Genomic DNA, 14,037 nt, shown 5'->3' with positions numbered 1-14,037 from the left:
TTGACCATATTTCAGCAAAATGTTTCACTTGCTCTCAAAGAAAAAGAAAAATTCAACCGTTCATCAAAACTGACTGTGCATGAGGCAATTCCTTTATTCTTGGAAATTGTTAGAGATGTTGCCCATGTGGTTACGGCTTTGCCTCCAACCCAAGTTAGTGTAGAGAGGTTGTTCTCTGGCCTTAAAATTATTAGGTCATCTATGAGAAGGAGGATCTGATGGAGGCAATTCTATTTCTTAGAACAAATTCATAGACTGCACAAATGTTATTTAGTATGTTTTTGTTGAAAACTTTTTTTTTGCAACTTACATAGTATATATACACATACATATACACATACATATACACATACACAGTGCCTACAAGTAGTATTCAACCAACCTGCAGATTTAGCAGGTTTACACATTCGGAATTAACGTGACATTTGGACTGTAGATCAGCCTGGAAGTGTGAAATGCACTGCAGCAAAAAAGAATGTTATTACTTTGTTTAATTTTTTTTTAAATTGTGAAAAGTTTATTCAGAGGGTCATTTATTATTCAACCCCTCAAACCACCAGAATTCTGTTTGGTTCCCCTAAAGTATTAAGAAGTATTTCAGGCACAAAGAACAATGAGCTTCACATGTTTGGATTAATTATCTCTTTTTCCAGCCTTTTCTGACTATTTAAGACCCTCCCCAAACTTGTGAACAGCACTCATACATGGTCAACATGGGAAAGACAAAGGAGCATTCCAAGGCCATCAGAGACAAGATCGTGGAGGGTCACAAGGCTGGCAAAGGGTACAAAACCCTTTCCAAGGAGTTGGGCCTACCTGTCTCCACTGTTGGGAGCATCATCCAGAAGTGGAAGGCTTATGGAACTACTGTTAGCCTTCCACGGCCTGGACAGCCTTTGAAAGTTTCCTCCCGTGCCGAGGCCAGGCTTGTCCGAAGAGTCAAGGCTAACCCAAGGACAACAAGGAAGGAGCTCCGGGAAGATCTCATGGCAGTGGGGACATTGGTTTCAGTCAATACCATAAGTAACGTACTCCACCGCAATGGTCTCCGTTCCAGACGAGCCCGTAAGGTACCTTTACTTTCAAAGCGTCATGTCAAGGCTCGTCTACAGTTTGCTCATGATCACTTGGAGGACTCTGAGACAGACTGGTTCAAGGTTCTCTGGTCTGATGAGACCAAGATCAAGATCTTTGGTGCCAACCACACACGTGACGTTTGGAGACTGGATGGCACTGCATACGACCCCAAGAATACCATCCCTACAGTCAAGCATGGTGGTGGCAGCATCATGCTGTGGGGCTGTTTCTCAGCCAAGGGGCCTGGCCATCTGGTCCGCATCCATGGGAAGATGGATAGCACGACCTACCTGGAGATTTTGGCCAAGAACCTCCGCTCCTCCATCAAGGATCTTAAGATGGGTCGTCATTTCATCTTCCAACAAGACAACGACCCAAAGCACACAGCCAAGAAAACCAAGGCCTGGTTCAAGAGGCAAAAAATCAAGGTGTTGGAGTGGCCTAGTCAGTCTCCTGACCTTAACCCAATTGAAAACTTGTGGAAGGAGCTCAAGATTAAAGTCCACATGAGACACCCAAAGAACCTAGATAACTTGGAGAAGATCTGCATGGAGGAGTGGGCCAAGATAACTCCAGAGACCTGTGCCGGCCTGATCAGGTCTTATAAAAGACGATTAGCTGTAATTGCAAACAAGGGTTATTCCACAAAATATTAAACCTAGGGGATGAATAATAATTGACCCACATTTTTATGTTTAAAATTTATTAAAATTTAACTGAGCAACATAACTTTTTGGTTTGTAAGATTTATGCATCTGTTATTAAATCCTGCTCTTGTGTGAAGTTTGAAAGCTCTAACTTATTTGCATCTTATCAAACCCGCTAAATCTGCAGGGGGTTGAATACTACTTGTAGGAGGGAGATATATATATATATATATATATATACACACACACACACACACATACACACACACCGTATTTTTCGCTTTATAAGACGCTCCGGATTATAAGACGCACCACAATTTTTGAGGAGAAAAATAAGAAAAAAATATTTTTTAATAAAATGGTGGTGCCTCTTATAATCCTTGCATCTTATTGCTTACCGGGGTTGGTGGCTGCGGTGTAGAGGGGTCCCAGGCTCGCTGCTGGAGGAGGCAGGCGTGGAGTGATGCTGCAGGCCGCATTCAGGGATGAGGGGGGGCTCCGATGTGTGCTGTTGCTGCTGCAGAGTCTTGTGCTGGTGTCAGGTTTCTCCACTTGTCCGGCGGTTGGAGGCCGGTGCTGCGGGTGCTCCGGTGCGGCGTTGTGTGCCCATCGATGCCCGGGGCTCTGCCGACATTGTTCGACAGACCAGAGCCCCAGAATTTCCTTGGTTCCCTGTATATGTGCGCTGAAGTGCCGGTAAAAAAAAAATGGCCGCCGGCGCGTGCGCAGATGGGATCTCGGGACCAGTTCTCGAGAGATGAGATCTGAAATCTCATCTCTCGAGAGCTGGGTCCCGAGATCCCATCTGCGCAAGCGCGGCGGCCATTTTTTTGCAGGCACCACCGCGCGCACACAGGGAACCCAGGGAAAATGGCCGCCGGCGCGTGCGCAGATGGGATCTCGGGACCCACCTCTCGAGAGATGAGATTTCAAATCTATCACACCCGCAGCAGCGGCCAGCAACCGCCGGACGCCCCCGATCACAGCCTAGGTAAGGCATGTCCGCTTTGTAAGACGCACCCCTGTTTTCCCCCCAAATTTTGGGGAAAAAAAAGTGCGTCTTACAAAGCGGAAAATACGGTATATATATATATATATATATATATATATATATATATATACACACACATACACACAATATATATAATGTAATCGATATTAGTGTATTGCATATTTAAAATTTATTACAGTTTGTGTTCAAAAGTTGTATTCCAATAAATAGATACAGTGGGGCAAAAAAGTATTTAGTCAGTCAGCAATAGTGCAAGTTCCACCACTTAAAAAGATGAGAGGCGTCTGTAATTTACATCATAGGTAGACCTCAACTATGGGAGACAAACTGAGAAAAAAAAATCCAGAAAATCACATTGTCTGTTTTTTTTTCATTTTATTTGCATATTATGGTGGAAAATAAGTATTTGGTCAGAAACAAGCAATCAAGATTTCTGGCTCTCACAGACCTGTAACTTCTTCTTTAAGAGTCTCCTCTTTCCTCCACTCATTACCTGTAGTAATGGCACCTGTTTAAACTTGTTATCAGTATAAAAAGACACCTGTGCACACCCTCAAACAGTCTGACTCCAAACTCCACTATGGTGAAGACCAAAGAGCTGTCAAAGGACACCCGAAACAAAATTGTAGCCCTGCACCAGGCTGGGAAGACTGAATCTGCAATAGCCAACCAGCTTGGAGTGAAGAAATCAACTGTGGGAACAATAATTAGAAAATGGAAGACATACAAGACCACTGATAATCTCCCTCGATCTGGTGCTCCATGCAAAATCCCACCCCGTGGGGTCAGAATGATCACAAGAACGGTGAGCAAAAATCCCAGAACCACGTGGGGGGACCTAGTGAATGAACTGCAGAGAGCTGGGACCAATGTAACAAGGCCTACCATAAGTAACACACTATGCCACCATGGACTCAGATCCTGCAGTGCCAGACGTGTCCCACTGCTTAAGCCTGTACATGTCCGGGCCCGTCTGAAGTTTGCTAGAGAGCATTTGGATGATCCAGAGGAGTTTTGGGAGAATGTCCTATGGTCTGATGAAACCAAACTGGAACTGTTTGGTAGAAACACAACTTGTCGTGTTTGGAGGAAAAAGAATACTGAGTTGCATCCATCAAACACCATACCTACTGTAAAGCATGGTGGTGGAAACATCATGCTTTGGGGCTGTTTCTCTGCAAAGGGGCCAGGACGACTGATCCGGGTACATGAAAGAATGAATGGGGCCATGTATCGTGAGATTTTGAGTGCAAACCTCCTTCCATCAGCAAGGGCATTGATGATGAAACGTGGCTGGGTCTTTCAACATGACAATGATCCAAAGCACACCGACAGGGCTATGAAGGAGTGGCTTCGTAAGAAGCATTTCAAGGTCCTGGAGTGGCCTAGCCAGTCTCCAGATCTCAACCCTATAGAAAACCTTTGGAGGGAGTTGAAAGTCCGTGTTGCCAAGCGAAAAGCCTAAAACATCACTGCTCTAGAGGAGATCTGCATGGAGGAATGGGCCAACATACCAACAACAGTGTGTGGCAACCTTGCGAAGACTTACAGAAAACGTTTGACCTCTGTCATTGCCAACAAAGGATATATCACAAAGTATTGAGATGAAATTTTGTTTCTGACCAAATACTTATTTTCCACCATAATATGCAAATAAAATGAAACAAAAACAGACAATGTGATTTTCTGGATTTTTTTTTCTCAGTTTGTCTCCCATAGTTGAGGTCTACCTATGATGTAAATTACAGACGCCTCTCATCTTTTTAAGTGGTGGAACTTGCACTATTGCTGACTGACTAAATACTTTTTTGCCCCACTGTACAATAATCAAGACATTTAGAATATAGTATCATAAAAATGATTAAATGTCTGATATTCACATTGTACTACAATAAATTTTTCACTTAAATATAAGCAATATATGTTGGAGTCGGAGAGTTGGTGGAAGGGAAATTGAGGAGTCGGAGTCGCAGGTTTGGCTTACAGACTCCACAGCCCTGCTGCCGTGCACCCAAACAGTGGCTTTTCCCCATATATGGGGTATAGGCGTACTCAGGAGAAATTTTGTGGTCCATTCTCTCCTGATACACTTGTGAAAATAAAAATTAGTACCAAAGAAAAATTTTTGTGAAAAAAGTAAAATGTTCATTTTTTTCCTTCCACATTGCTTTAGTTCTCGTGAAGCACCTGAAGGGTTAATAAAACTTCTTGAACGTGGTTTTGCGCACCTTCAGGGGTGCAGTTTTTAGAATGGTGTCACTTTTGGATATTTCCTGTTATATTGACACCCCAAACTCACTTCAAACGTCCTAACAATAAAAAAAATTGTTTCCAAAATTGTGCTGATGTAAAGGAAATGTTATTTAAGTAACTATATGGTATGACACCACTCTGATTTAAGGCTGCAAAAAAATAAAAATTTGAAAATTGCTAGATTTTCGCCAAATTTCCATTTTTTTTTCATAAACGCACGTTATATTGAAGAAAATTTACCATTAACATGAAGTACAATATGTCATGAAAAACAATCTCAGAATCGGTGGGATCCGTTGAAGTGTTCCAGAGATATAACCTCAAACTGACAGTGGTCAGAACTGTAAAAATTGGCTTGGTCATTAACAAATTGGCTCTGTCACTAAGGAGTTAAGTTACTAAAAAAAGAAAAAAAACTTTCAGACATTTTTCTTTTTTTGCTTAGGCTGTCATTTTCCAAGACACTTAACATTTTCGTTTTTCTGCCTCTGGAATCGTGTGAGGGACTGTTTTTGGATAGCAAGCTGATGTTTTAATTGACACAATTTCAGGAGCAGGTACATTTTGATTGCATCTTATTGCATTATTTTGGTGTTGTTGCGGCAACCAAAAAAATTAAGAAGAATCCAACCACCAGAATTTGTATGCTTATTTTTAAATAGGAATAAAAAGGTGGAACATGAAACTAGGAGTAACGTGTCATCCACACAAAATGGATTTAGCAAAGCAAAGCTTTTCATGGCTCAGCAGTTTGGAGGGTTACCTTGGTGCAGGTGGAGTAGAAGAAGAAATAGCAGTCATCTCCTTGATTAGACATCTGAGTTCACGAGTTCAGGCTTGGTAACTCTGCTGGTTATTTTATTCTGTTTACAAATATATAGAAGTATATGTAGATCTTACACAATCTTCTACACTAAAACAAAGAAGACAGTTTCTTTTAGTTAGTTTGGAAGAAATTTGTACAAGTCACTGTACTATCTGCAGATCTTTGGAAACTTTTGGCTGTCCACATTCTGCACAAAAAGAATAACCTTTCATAGCTCACAAATTTTATTTTTAGAACAGGACATAGCGTTCAGTGCCCTGGAGTGCTGGTGACCAAATATGTTGGTCGCAACTCGCATGCAAGTCACATGCAATGGCAACGTGGCAATTTTATTCAAAGCATAGTCCTGAAACCGCAAGTTACAGACAAGTCACATTTTGCCCAGCAACTGCGGAATACTCCTCCTCCAGTGTCGATGCCTGCTGGTCTTTGTTTGTTTTCTAGTAGCGATGCTAGTTAGGGCAACATGTGACTTAAAAAGCAAGCAAGGACCGGCTGGGGACCTCAGAAGTTTGACAATGGAAGGAGATAAATAACAAGGAGTATTTAATCAGTTTTTCGACGGTAAATGTATCATTTAAATTATCTACAATAATTAAAACCATTTAGCAAGGTACAATCTTGTAATCCACCATTTCTCTTTTATTCTATTTTCTGGACATGATAAATGTAGCAGCAATCTGTTTACTTCAAAAGGAGACTTTTTCAAGTTAAGGGGGCTTTACACATAGCGATATCGCTAAAGCGTCACCGATTTTGTGACACTCACCTCCGACTGGCCCCCCCCGCTGGCTATCGCTGATCGCGCAAGATCGGCCTGGTCCATTTCTAGTCGTCGACGAGCGAGCCATGGACGCGGGTGGAAGACGGTCATCATCGCTGCGTCTGACAGGTGAGTATCGACCGCTGCTGCATCGCTAGTGAGATCTGCCTGTTTGGCAGCTCACTAGCGACCATTTAGCGATGCACCAGCGATCCTGACCGGGTCATATCGTGGTCGGCATCGCTGGTGCATCGCTAAATGTAACGGGGCCTTTAGGTCGGGGGTCACACTTGTGAGAAGCTACCACGAGTCTCACGCCTCAGTACCCGGCACTGCTGCAGGCACACGAGGATCAGAGTGTGCGGCTGCATGTATTTCTATGCAGCTGAACGCTTCGGTCCGAGTGCAGGCGGCAGTGCTGGGTACTGAGAGACAAGACTTGTCTGAGTTTCTCGCAAGTGTGACCCCCGGCCTTAAGACTCTTAACTGTGCAGAGGACATTGTACAGGGAAGGTGAGAAAGCGAGCTGATCTTTACCTACAGTTGCATCTCACAAAAATAGAAAATCATCAAAAAGTTAATTTATTTCAGTTCAACAAAAAGTGAAACTCATATTATAAAGAGTCATTACAAACAGAGTGATCTATTTCAAGTGTTTATTTCTGTTAACCCCTTAATCCCATATGACGTACTATCCCGTCCATGTGCCCTGGGACTTAATTCCCAGGGACTGGATGGTACGTCATAGCGATCAGCGGCGCCCACGTGGTGAGTGCCGCTGATCGCAGCCGGGTGTCAGCTGATTATCACAGCTGACACCCGGCACAATGTGTCAGGGGCGGTCACTCACCGCCCCTGACACCCGGCACAGTGTGGAAGCCTGCTGCACTGCCTGTGACAGTTCGCTGATCTGTCACAGTGATTTGTGATGTGACAGATCAGCGATCTGTCACAGGACAGTGATGTCCCACCTGGGACAACGTAATAAAGTAAAAAAAAAAAAAAAAGGATTAAAAAAAAAAAAAAAAAAAAAAAAAAATATTCCCCCAATAAATTCATTTTTTGGAAATAAAAAAAAAACCCAAAAAACCCACAATAAAAACACATTTGGTATCGCCGCGTCCGTAACGACCTGCCCTATAAAACGGTCCCATTAGTTAACCCCTTTAGCAAACCCCTTAAAAATAGAAAACGAAGCAAAAAATAATGATTTATTATCATACCGCCGAACAAAAAGTGCAATAACGCGCGATCAAAAAGACGCATATAAATATCCATGGTACCGCTGAAAAAGTCATCTTGTCCTGCAAAAAACGAGCCGCAATACAGCATCATCAGCGAAAATATAAAAAAGTTATAGCTCGCAGAATATAACGATGCAAAAATAGTTATTTTTTATATAAAATAGTTTTCATTGCATAAAACCGACAAAACATAAAATAACGACCTAAATGAGGTATTGCTGTAACCATACTGACCGGAAGAATAAAGCCGCTTTATCAATTTTATCGCACACGGAACGGTGTAAACGCACCCCCCCCAAAAGAAATTCATGAAACGCTGCTTTTTGTTCATTCTGCGTCCCAAAAATCGGAATAAAAAGCGATCAAAAAATGTCACTTGCCCAAAAATGGTACCAATAAAAAAGTCAACTCGTCCCGCAAAAAATAAGACCTCACATGACTCGGTGGGTCAAAATACGGAAAAATTATAGCTCTCAATATGTGGTGATGCAAAAACTATTTTTACAATAAAAAGCATCTTTTAGCGTGTAACAGCTGCCAAACAAAAACCCACCATAAATCGTAAATCAAACCCCCCCCCCCCCGTTATCACCCCCTTAGTTAGGGAAAAATAATAAAATTAAAAGAAAATGTATTTATTTCCATTTTCCCATTAGGGTTAGGGCTGAGATTAGGGTTAGGGGTGTGTTGGGGTTAGGGCTGGAGTTAGAATTGGGGGTTCCCACTGTTTGGGCACATCAGGTGCTCTCCAAATGCAACATGGCGTCTGATCTCAATTCCGGCCAATTCTGAGTTGAAAAAGTCAAATGGTGGTCCTTCCCTTCCAAGCTCTGCCATGCGCCCAAACAGTGTTTTACCCCCACATATGGGGTATCAGCCTACTCAGGACAAATTGCAAAACAACTTTTGGGGTCCAATTTCTCCTGTCACCCTTAGGAAAATAAAAAATTGGGGGCAAAAATTTTTTGTGGAAAAAAAATGATTTTTTTTATTTTCACGCCCGGGCGTTATAAACTTCTGTGAAGCACTCGGGGTTCAAAGTGCTCACCACACATCTAGATAAGTTCCGTGGGAGGGGTCTAGTTTCCAAAATGGGGTCACTTGTGGGGAGTTTCAATAGTTTAGGTACATCAGGGGCTCTCCAAACCCACATGACACCCGCAGACCATTCCATCAAAGTCTGCATTCCAAAACGTCACTACTTCCCTTCCGAGACCCGACGTGTGCCCATACAGTAGTACATATGGGATATCAGCGTACTCAGGACAAACTGGACAACAACTTTTGGGGTTTAATTTCTCCTGTTACCCTTGGGAAAATGAAAAAAAAATTGGGGACTAATTGATGTTTGTGGAAAAAATACGATTTTTTTTTTATTTTCATGCCCGGGCATTATAAACTTCTGTGAAGCACTGGAGGGGTCAAAGTGCTCACCACACATCTAGATAAGTTCCTTGGGGGGGTCTAGTTTCCAAAATGGTGTCATTTGTGGGGGGTTTCCACTGTTTTGGTATATCAGGGGTTTTCCAATCGCGACATGGTGTCCGATCTCAATTCCAGCCAAAAACGTCAAATGGCGCTGCTTCCCTTCCGAGCTCTGCCATGCGCCCAAATAGTGGTTTACCCCCACATGTGGGGTATCAGCGTACTCAGGACAAATTGCACAATAACTTTTATGGTCCTGTTACCCTTGGAAAATAAAAATTGGGGGTGAAAAGATCATTTTTGTGGAAAAAATGATTTTTTTAATTGTACGGCTGTACGTTATAAACTTCTGTGAAGCCCTTGTGGGTTCAAAGTTCTCACCACATATCTAGACAAGTTCCTTGGGGGGTCTAGTTTCCAAAATGGGGTCACTTGTGGGGGATTTCCACTGTTTAGGTACATCAGGGGCTCTCCAAACGTGACATGGCGTCCAATCTGAATTCCAGCCAATTTTGCATTGAAAAAGTCAAACGGCGCTCCTTCCCTTCTGAGCTCAGCCATGCGCCGAAACAGTGGTTCCCCCCCACATATCAGGCATCAGCGTACTCAGGACAAATTGCACAATAAATTTCGCAGTCCAATTTCTCCTGTTACCCTTGGTAAAATAAAAAAAAATTGAACCTGAAGTATTTTTTTTGTGAAAAAAAGTAAGGCTAGTTTCACACTAGCGTTTATGAGCGCAGCGACGGCCTGCGCACGGCCGCCGCTAAGCCCCGCCCCCTGCCGCGCCCGCCGGTAGCTCCGCCCACCGGCGCATGACGCTGCATGCGCCCCCTATCTTTATCACAGGGGGCGCAGGCCGTGCGCAGTATGCGTTTGGCGGCGCATGCGCCTTTTTGACGGTGCGCCGACGCAACCAAACTGCAGCAGGTTGCGTTTGGCGCACCGTCAAAAGGACGCATGCGCCGCCAAACGCATACTGCGCACGGCCTGCGCCCCCTGTGATAAAGATAGGGGACGCATGCAGCGTCATGCGCCGGTGGGCGGAGCTACCGGCGGGGGCGGGGCTTAGCGGCAGCCGTGCGCAGGCCGTCGCTGCGCTCATAAACGCTAGTGTGAAACTAGCCTAAAATGTTCATTTTTTTTTAAATATTAAAAAAATTCCTGTGACGCACCTAAAGGGTTAATAAAATTCTTGAATGTGGTTTTGAGCACCTTAAGGGGTGCAGTTTTTAGAATGGTGTCACTTTTGGGTATTTTCTATCATATAGACCCCCTCAAAGTGGCTTCAAATGTGATGTGGTCCTAAAAATAAAATGGTGTTGCAAAAAAGAGAAATCGCTGGTCAATTTTTAACCCTTATAACTTCCTAACAAAAAAAAAAATTTTGGTTCCAAAATTGTGCTGATGTAAAGTAAACATGTGGGAAATGTTACTTAAGTTTTCTGTGTGCCGTATCTCTGTGATTTAAGGGCATAAAAATTCAAAGTTGGAAAATTGCGAAATTTTCAAGATTTTCGCCAAATTTCCGTTTTTTTCACAAACGAAAGTTATTTGAATGAAATTTTACCACTAACATGAAGTACAATATCTCACGAGAAAACAATGTCAGAATCACCGGGATCCATGGAAGCGTTTCAGAGTTATTACCTCATAAAGGGACAGTGGTCAGAATTGTAAAAATTGGCCCGGTCATGAACGTGCAAACCACCCTTGGGGCTTAAGGGGTTAATGTTGATTATGACTTACAGCCAATGAAAAAACCAAAAGTCATTATCTCTGTAAATTAGAATACTTTATAACACCAGCTTGAAAAATGATATTAAAAATCAGAAATGTTGGCCTACTGAAACGTATGTTCAGTAAATGCACTCAGTACGTGGTCGGGGGGTCCGTTTGCATCAATTACTGCACCAATGCAACGTGGCATGGAGGTGATCAGCCTGTGGCACTGCTGAGGTGTTATGGAAGCCCAGGTTGCTTTGACAGCAGCCTTCAGCTATGGTTTCGGGAGCCATGTCATCTTCTGGTGTAGGGCCACTGTTTTATCAAGACCAAAGTCAGTGCAGCCGTCTACCAGGAAATTTTTGAGCACTTCATGCTTCTCTCTGCCGACAAGCTTTTTGGAGATGGAAATTTCATTCTTCAGCAGGACTTGGCACCTGTCCACACTGCCAAAAGTACCAATACCTGTATCAATGTGCTTGATTGTCCAGCAAACTTGTCTGACCTTACCCCCATAGACAATCTGTGGGGTACTGTCAAAAGGAAGATGAGAGACACCAGACCCAACAATGCAGACGAGCTGAAAGCTGCTATCAAAGCAACCTGGGCTTCCATAACACCTCAGCAGTGCCACAGGCTGATTGCCTCCATGCCACGCCACATTGATGCAGTAACTGATGCCAAAGGACCCCCCGAGCAAGTATTTTTATTATGCATTTATATAGAGTCATTTATTCCATGGCGCTTTACATGTGAAAAGGGGGAAAATATAGACAAGTACAATAAACATGTGTAAGACAAGGGACACACAAGTACAGAAGGAGAGAGGACCCTGCCCGCGAGGGCTCACAGTCTACAGGGATGGGTGAGGATACACTAGGAAAGGGTAGAGCGGGTGGTGCGGTGGTTCAGTAGACTGAGGATCATTGCAGGCTGTAGGCTTGTTGGAACAGGTGGGTCTTCAAGTCCCTCCTGAAGGTTTCCGTTGTTGGTGAGAATCTGATGTGTTGCGGCAGAGAGTTCAAGAGTACGGTGGAAGCACGGGAGAAGTCTTGTATGCGGTTGTGGGGTATTGAGTGCATTTACTGAACATACATTTCAGTAAATCAATATTTTGAATTTTCAAATCATTTTTTCAAGCTGGTGTTTAAAGTATTTCTAATTTACTGAGATAATGACTTTGGCGTTTTTATTGGCTGTAAGTCATAATCATCAATATAAACAAATCAACACTTAAAATAGATCACTCTTAGTAATGACTATTATAATATAGGAGTATGACTTTTGTAAAGAACAACTGAAATAAAAAGTATAATCCTGGTGTTATCTTTTATTATCAGTCTGTCTACGATGATTATGAGATTACTAACTTTAAATGAAATCTATCATGCCCTGTTTGCTATTAAACTGCCCTCAATGTCTTATTAATGATGCACATTGCGCTTCTACGGGTCCTGAGGAACCGTAGTAGCACAAATTCAAATAGCCGTCTGGTGCGTTTTCCACTTGAAAGCCTCCCTGCCTCTGTTTTATATGTATCTACAATAAAGGAAATTTTTGGAGACGGTGAGTGCCATGCTCTTTTTTTCTACATGGTGAATTTGGATGCTGGCCCTATCCATGCTGATCGGCACCCGTGTCCCTGGAGTTTTAATGAGCCTAGTATCCCCCGAGCTGCGCAGCTATGCCGTTCACATTTCTTTATCTACATGCTTGTCACTTAATAATAAAGTAGGTTAGAAAAGAGGTTAGGGTTTAAAGATAGAGATGTATAAAAGGAATTATAGATATCGAACAACCCCATTAAAGTCTGTGTGTCTTTAATTTCATTTGTGTCTGGCTACAAGTACAAAACACAACCCCATTGACAAATAGATGAGCTCTTGGAATTCTAGCCCTAGCCTATAAGAATAGACTGTGTCCCTGCTGTCCTGCTTTATGTTCGTCTGTAGGTATACTCTTAACATTATAGCTGGTGAAAACTCACCAAGGCAAATTGGTAGATTTCCGAACAGCTGCAAGACTTTTCTCCTGTAGGTCGAATCAACCATCAATCCATCAGCTAATTTGTGGCAGAGAATGGCAGTAAGGTGAAGGAAGGGATTTAGACTTGACCTTGAATGACCAGTTAAGTATAAGCAATACAGGACAGTCCATGGAAGAAAAAGGCTTTTTTTTTTTTAATCCTCAACTAGTTGAGGCAAATTTTTTTCTTTTAAAAAAGACCAATAAGAGTAAGCCCAGTTTTCTGCAAAGAATGCAATATCAAAAAGTCTTCTCGGGTAAAAAAAAAAAAAGTAAAAAAAAATGAAATAAAAATAATCAAGCAGCCTTCAAAAACTCCAATTCCACATCTTCTTAACCTAGTATGAAAAGAACAAAACAACTCCCCCTTTCTTAAAAATAAAGCGGAAGTAGATAAGCACAGGGTTATTATACGGTCTTAAACATATCGCTACTAACATGCTATAGACAGGGGCATCTAATAGATTATATATATGTATACGGTCAAACCAAATAATGGTGTAACCATGTTTATGGGTCTAACTGACTATTTACTGGTCTAGAAATCACATTATATCCAGTAGTGGTATGCAATAATGTATATGTTATCATATAAAAATACACAAGGGGTTTGCGGAGTTTTCATTAAAGCACATGATCTATAATAGATTATTTCACTTTTTAACCTGGTGGAATGAGTACCAATTGTACTAGAAAAGCTACGTGCCATTGCCGGATGTTCTCCCAACCTGAGTACGATGTAATCCTATAAGGGCTATGCATTGCCGCTTTGTAGATAAAGGTTAGTTCCATACTCACACTGACTGACTTCCGATTGTCGATAACCTGAAAAAACAACAAATGACAGGTGTGAGTACAAAGCGGTCATCAGTCTTATTACCTTTCCATTCCAATACAAATCTCACACATAAATGAGTTGTTCGGTATTAAAGCTCCTCCTCATGACCCATATTTTGTCAGAACTCTTGTTCCCAGGGCTCACATGAGGTTGTTATGACACACGAGTCCTGTGCCCAACCAACGCTGCGCCTTCCACCTCT

The 14,037-nt window shown here is 42.4% G+C and overlaps 1 protein-coding gene across 15 annotated transcripts in view; it reads right to left on the bottom strand.

Moving 5' to 3' along the window:
- ZC3H11A (zinc finger CCCH-type containing 11A) overlaps positions 1-14,037 on the bottom strand; it is an 84,562-nt gene that overhangs the window by 55,689 nt on the left and 14,836 nt on the right. For 4 of the 15 annotated variants that reach the window (XM_073560769.1, XM_073560766.1, XM_073560768.1 and 1 more), the window contains exons 2-4: positions 13,796-13,822; positions 12,960-13,368; positions 5,753-5,902 (exon numbers count right to left, since the gene is read on the bottom strand). In XM_073560769.1, coding sequence (XP_073416870.1) covers positions 5,753-5,806 — 54 coding nt within the window. In that variant the 5' untranslated portion in view covers positions 5,807-5,902; positions 12,960-13,368; positions 13,796-13,822. The remainder of the gene's footprint in view (positions 1-5,752; positions 5,903-12,959; positions 13,369-13,795; positions 13,823-14,037) is intronic. The other 11 variants (XM_073560771.1, XM_073560772.1, XM_073560773.1 and 8 more) reach the window with 8 other exon arrangements.

This window comes from Dendrobates tinctorius, unplaced genomic scaffold (assembly GCF_039654945.1).
Source record: "Dendrobates tinctorius isolate UK_male_01 unplaced genomic scaffold, ASM3965494v1 ptg000304l, whole genome shotgun sequence".
Lineage (NCBI taxonomy): Eukaryota > Metazoa > Chordata > Amphibia > Anura > Dendrobatidae > Dendrobates > Dendrobates tinctorius.
The sequence above is the reverse complement of the archived record's forward strand: the minus strand, read 5'-3'. Positions and strand labels throughout refer to the sequence as shown.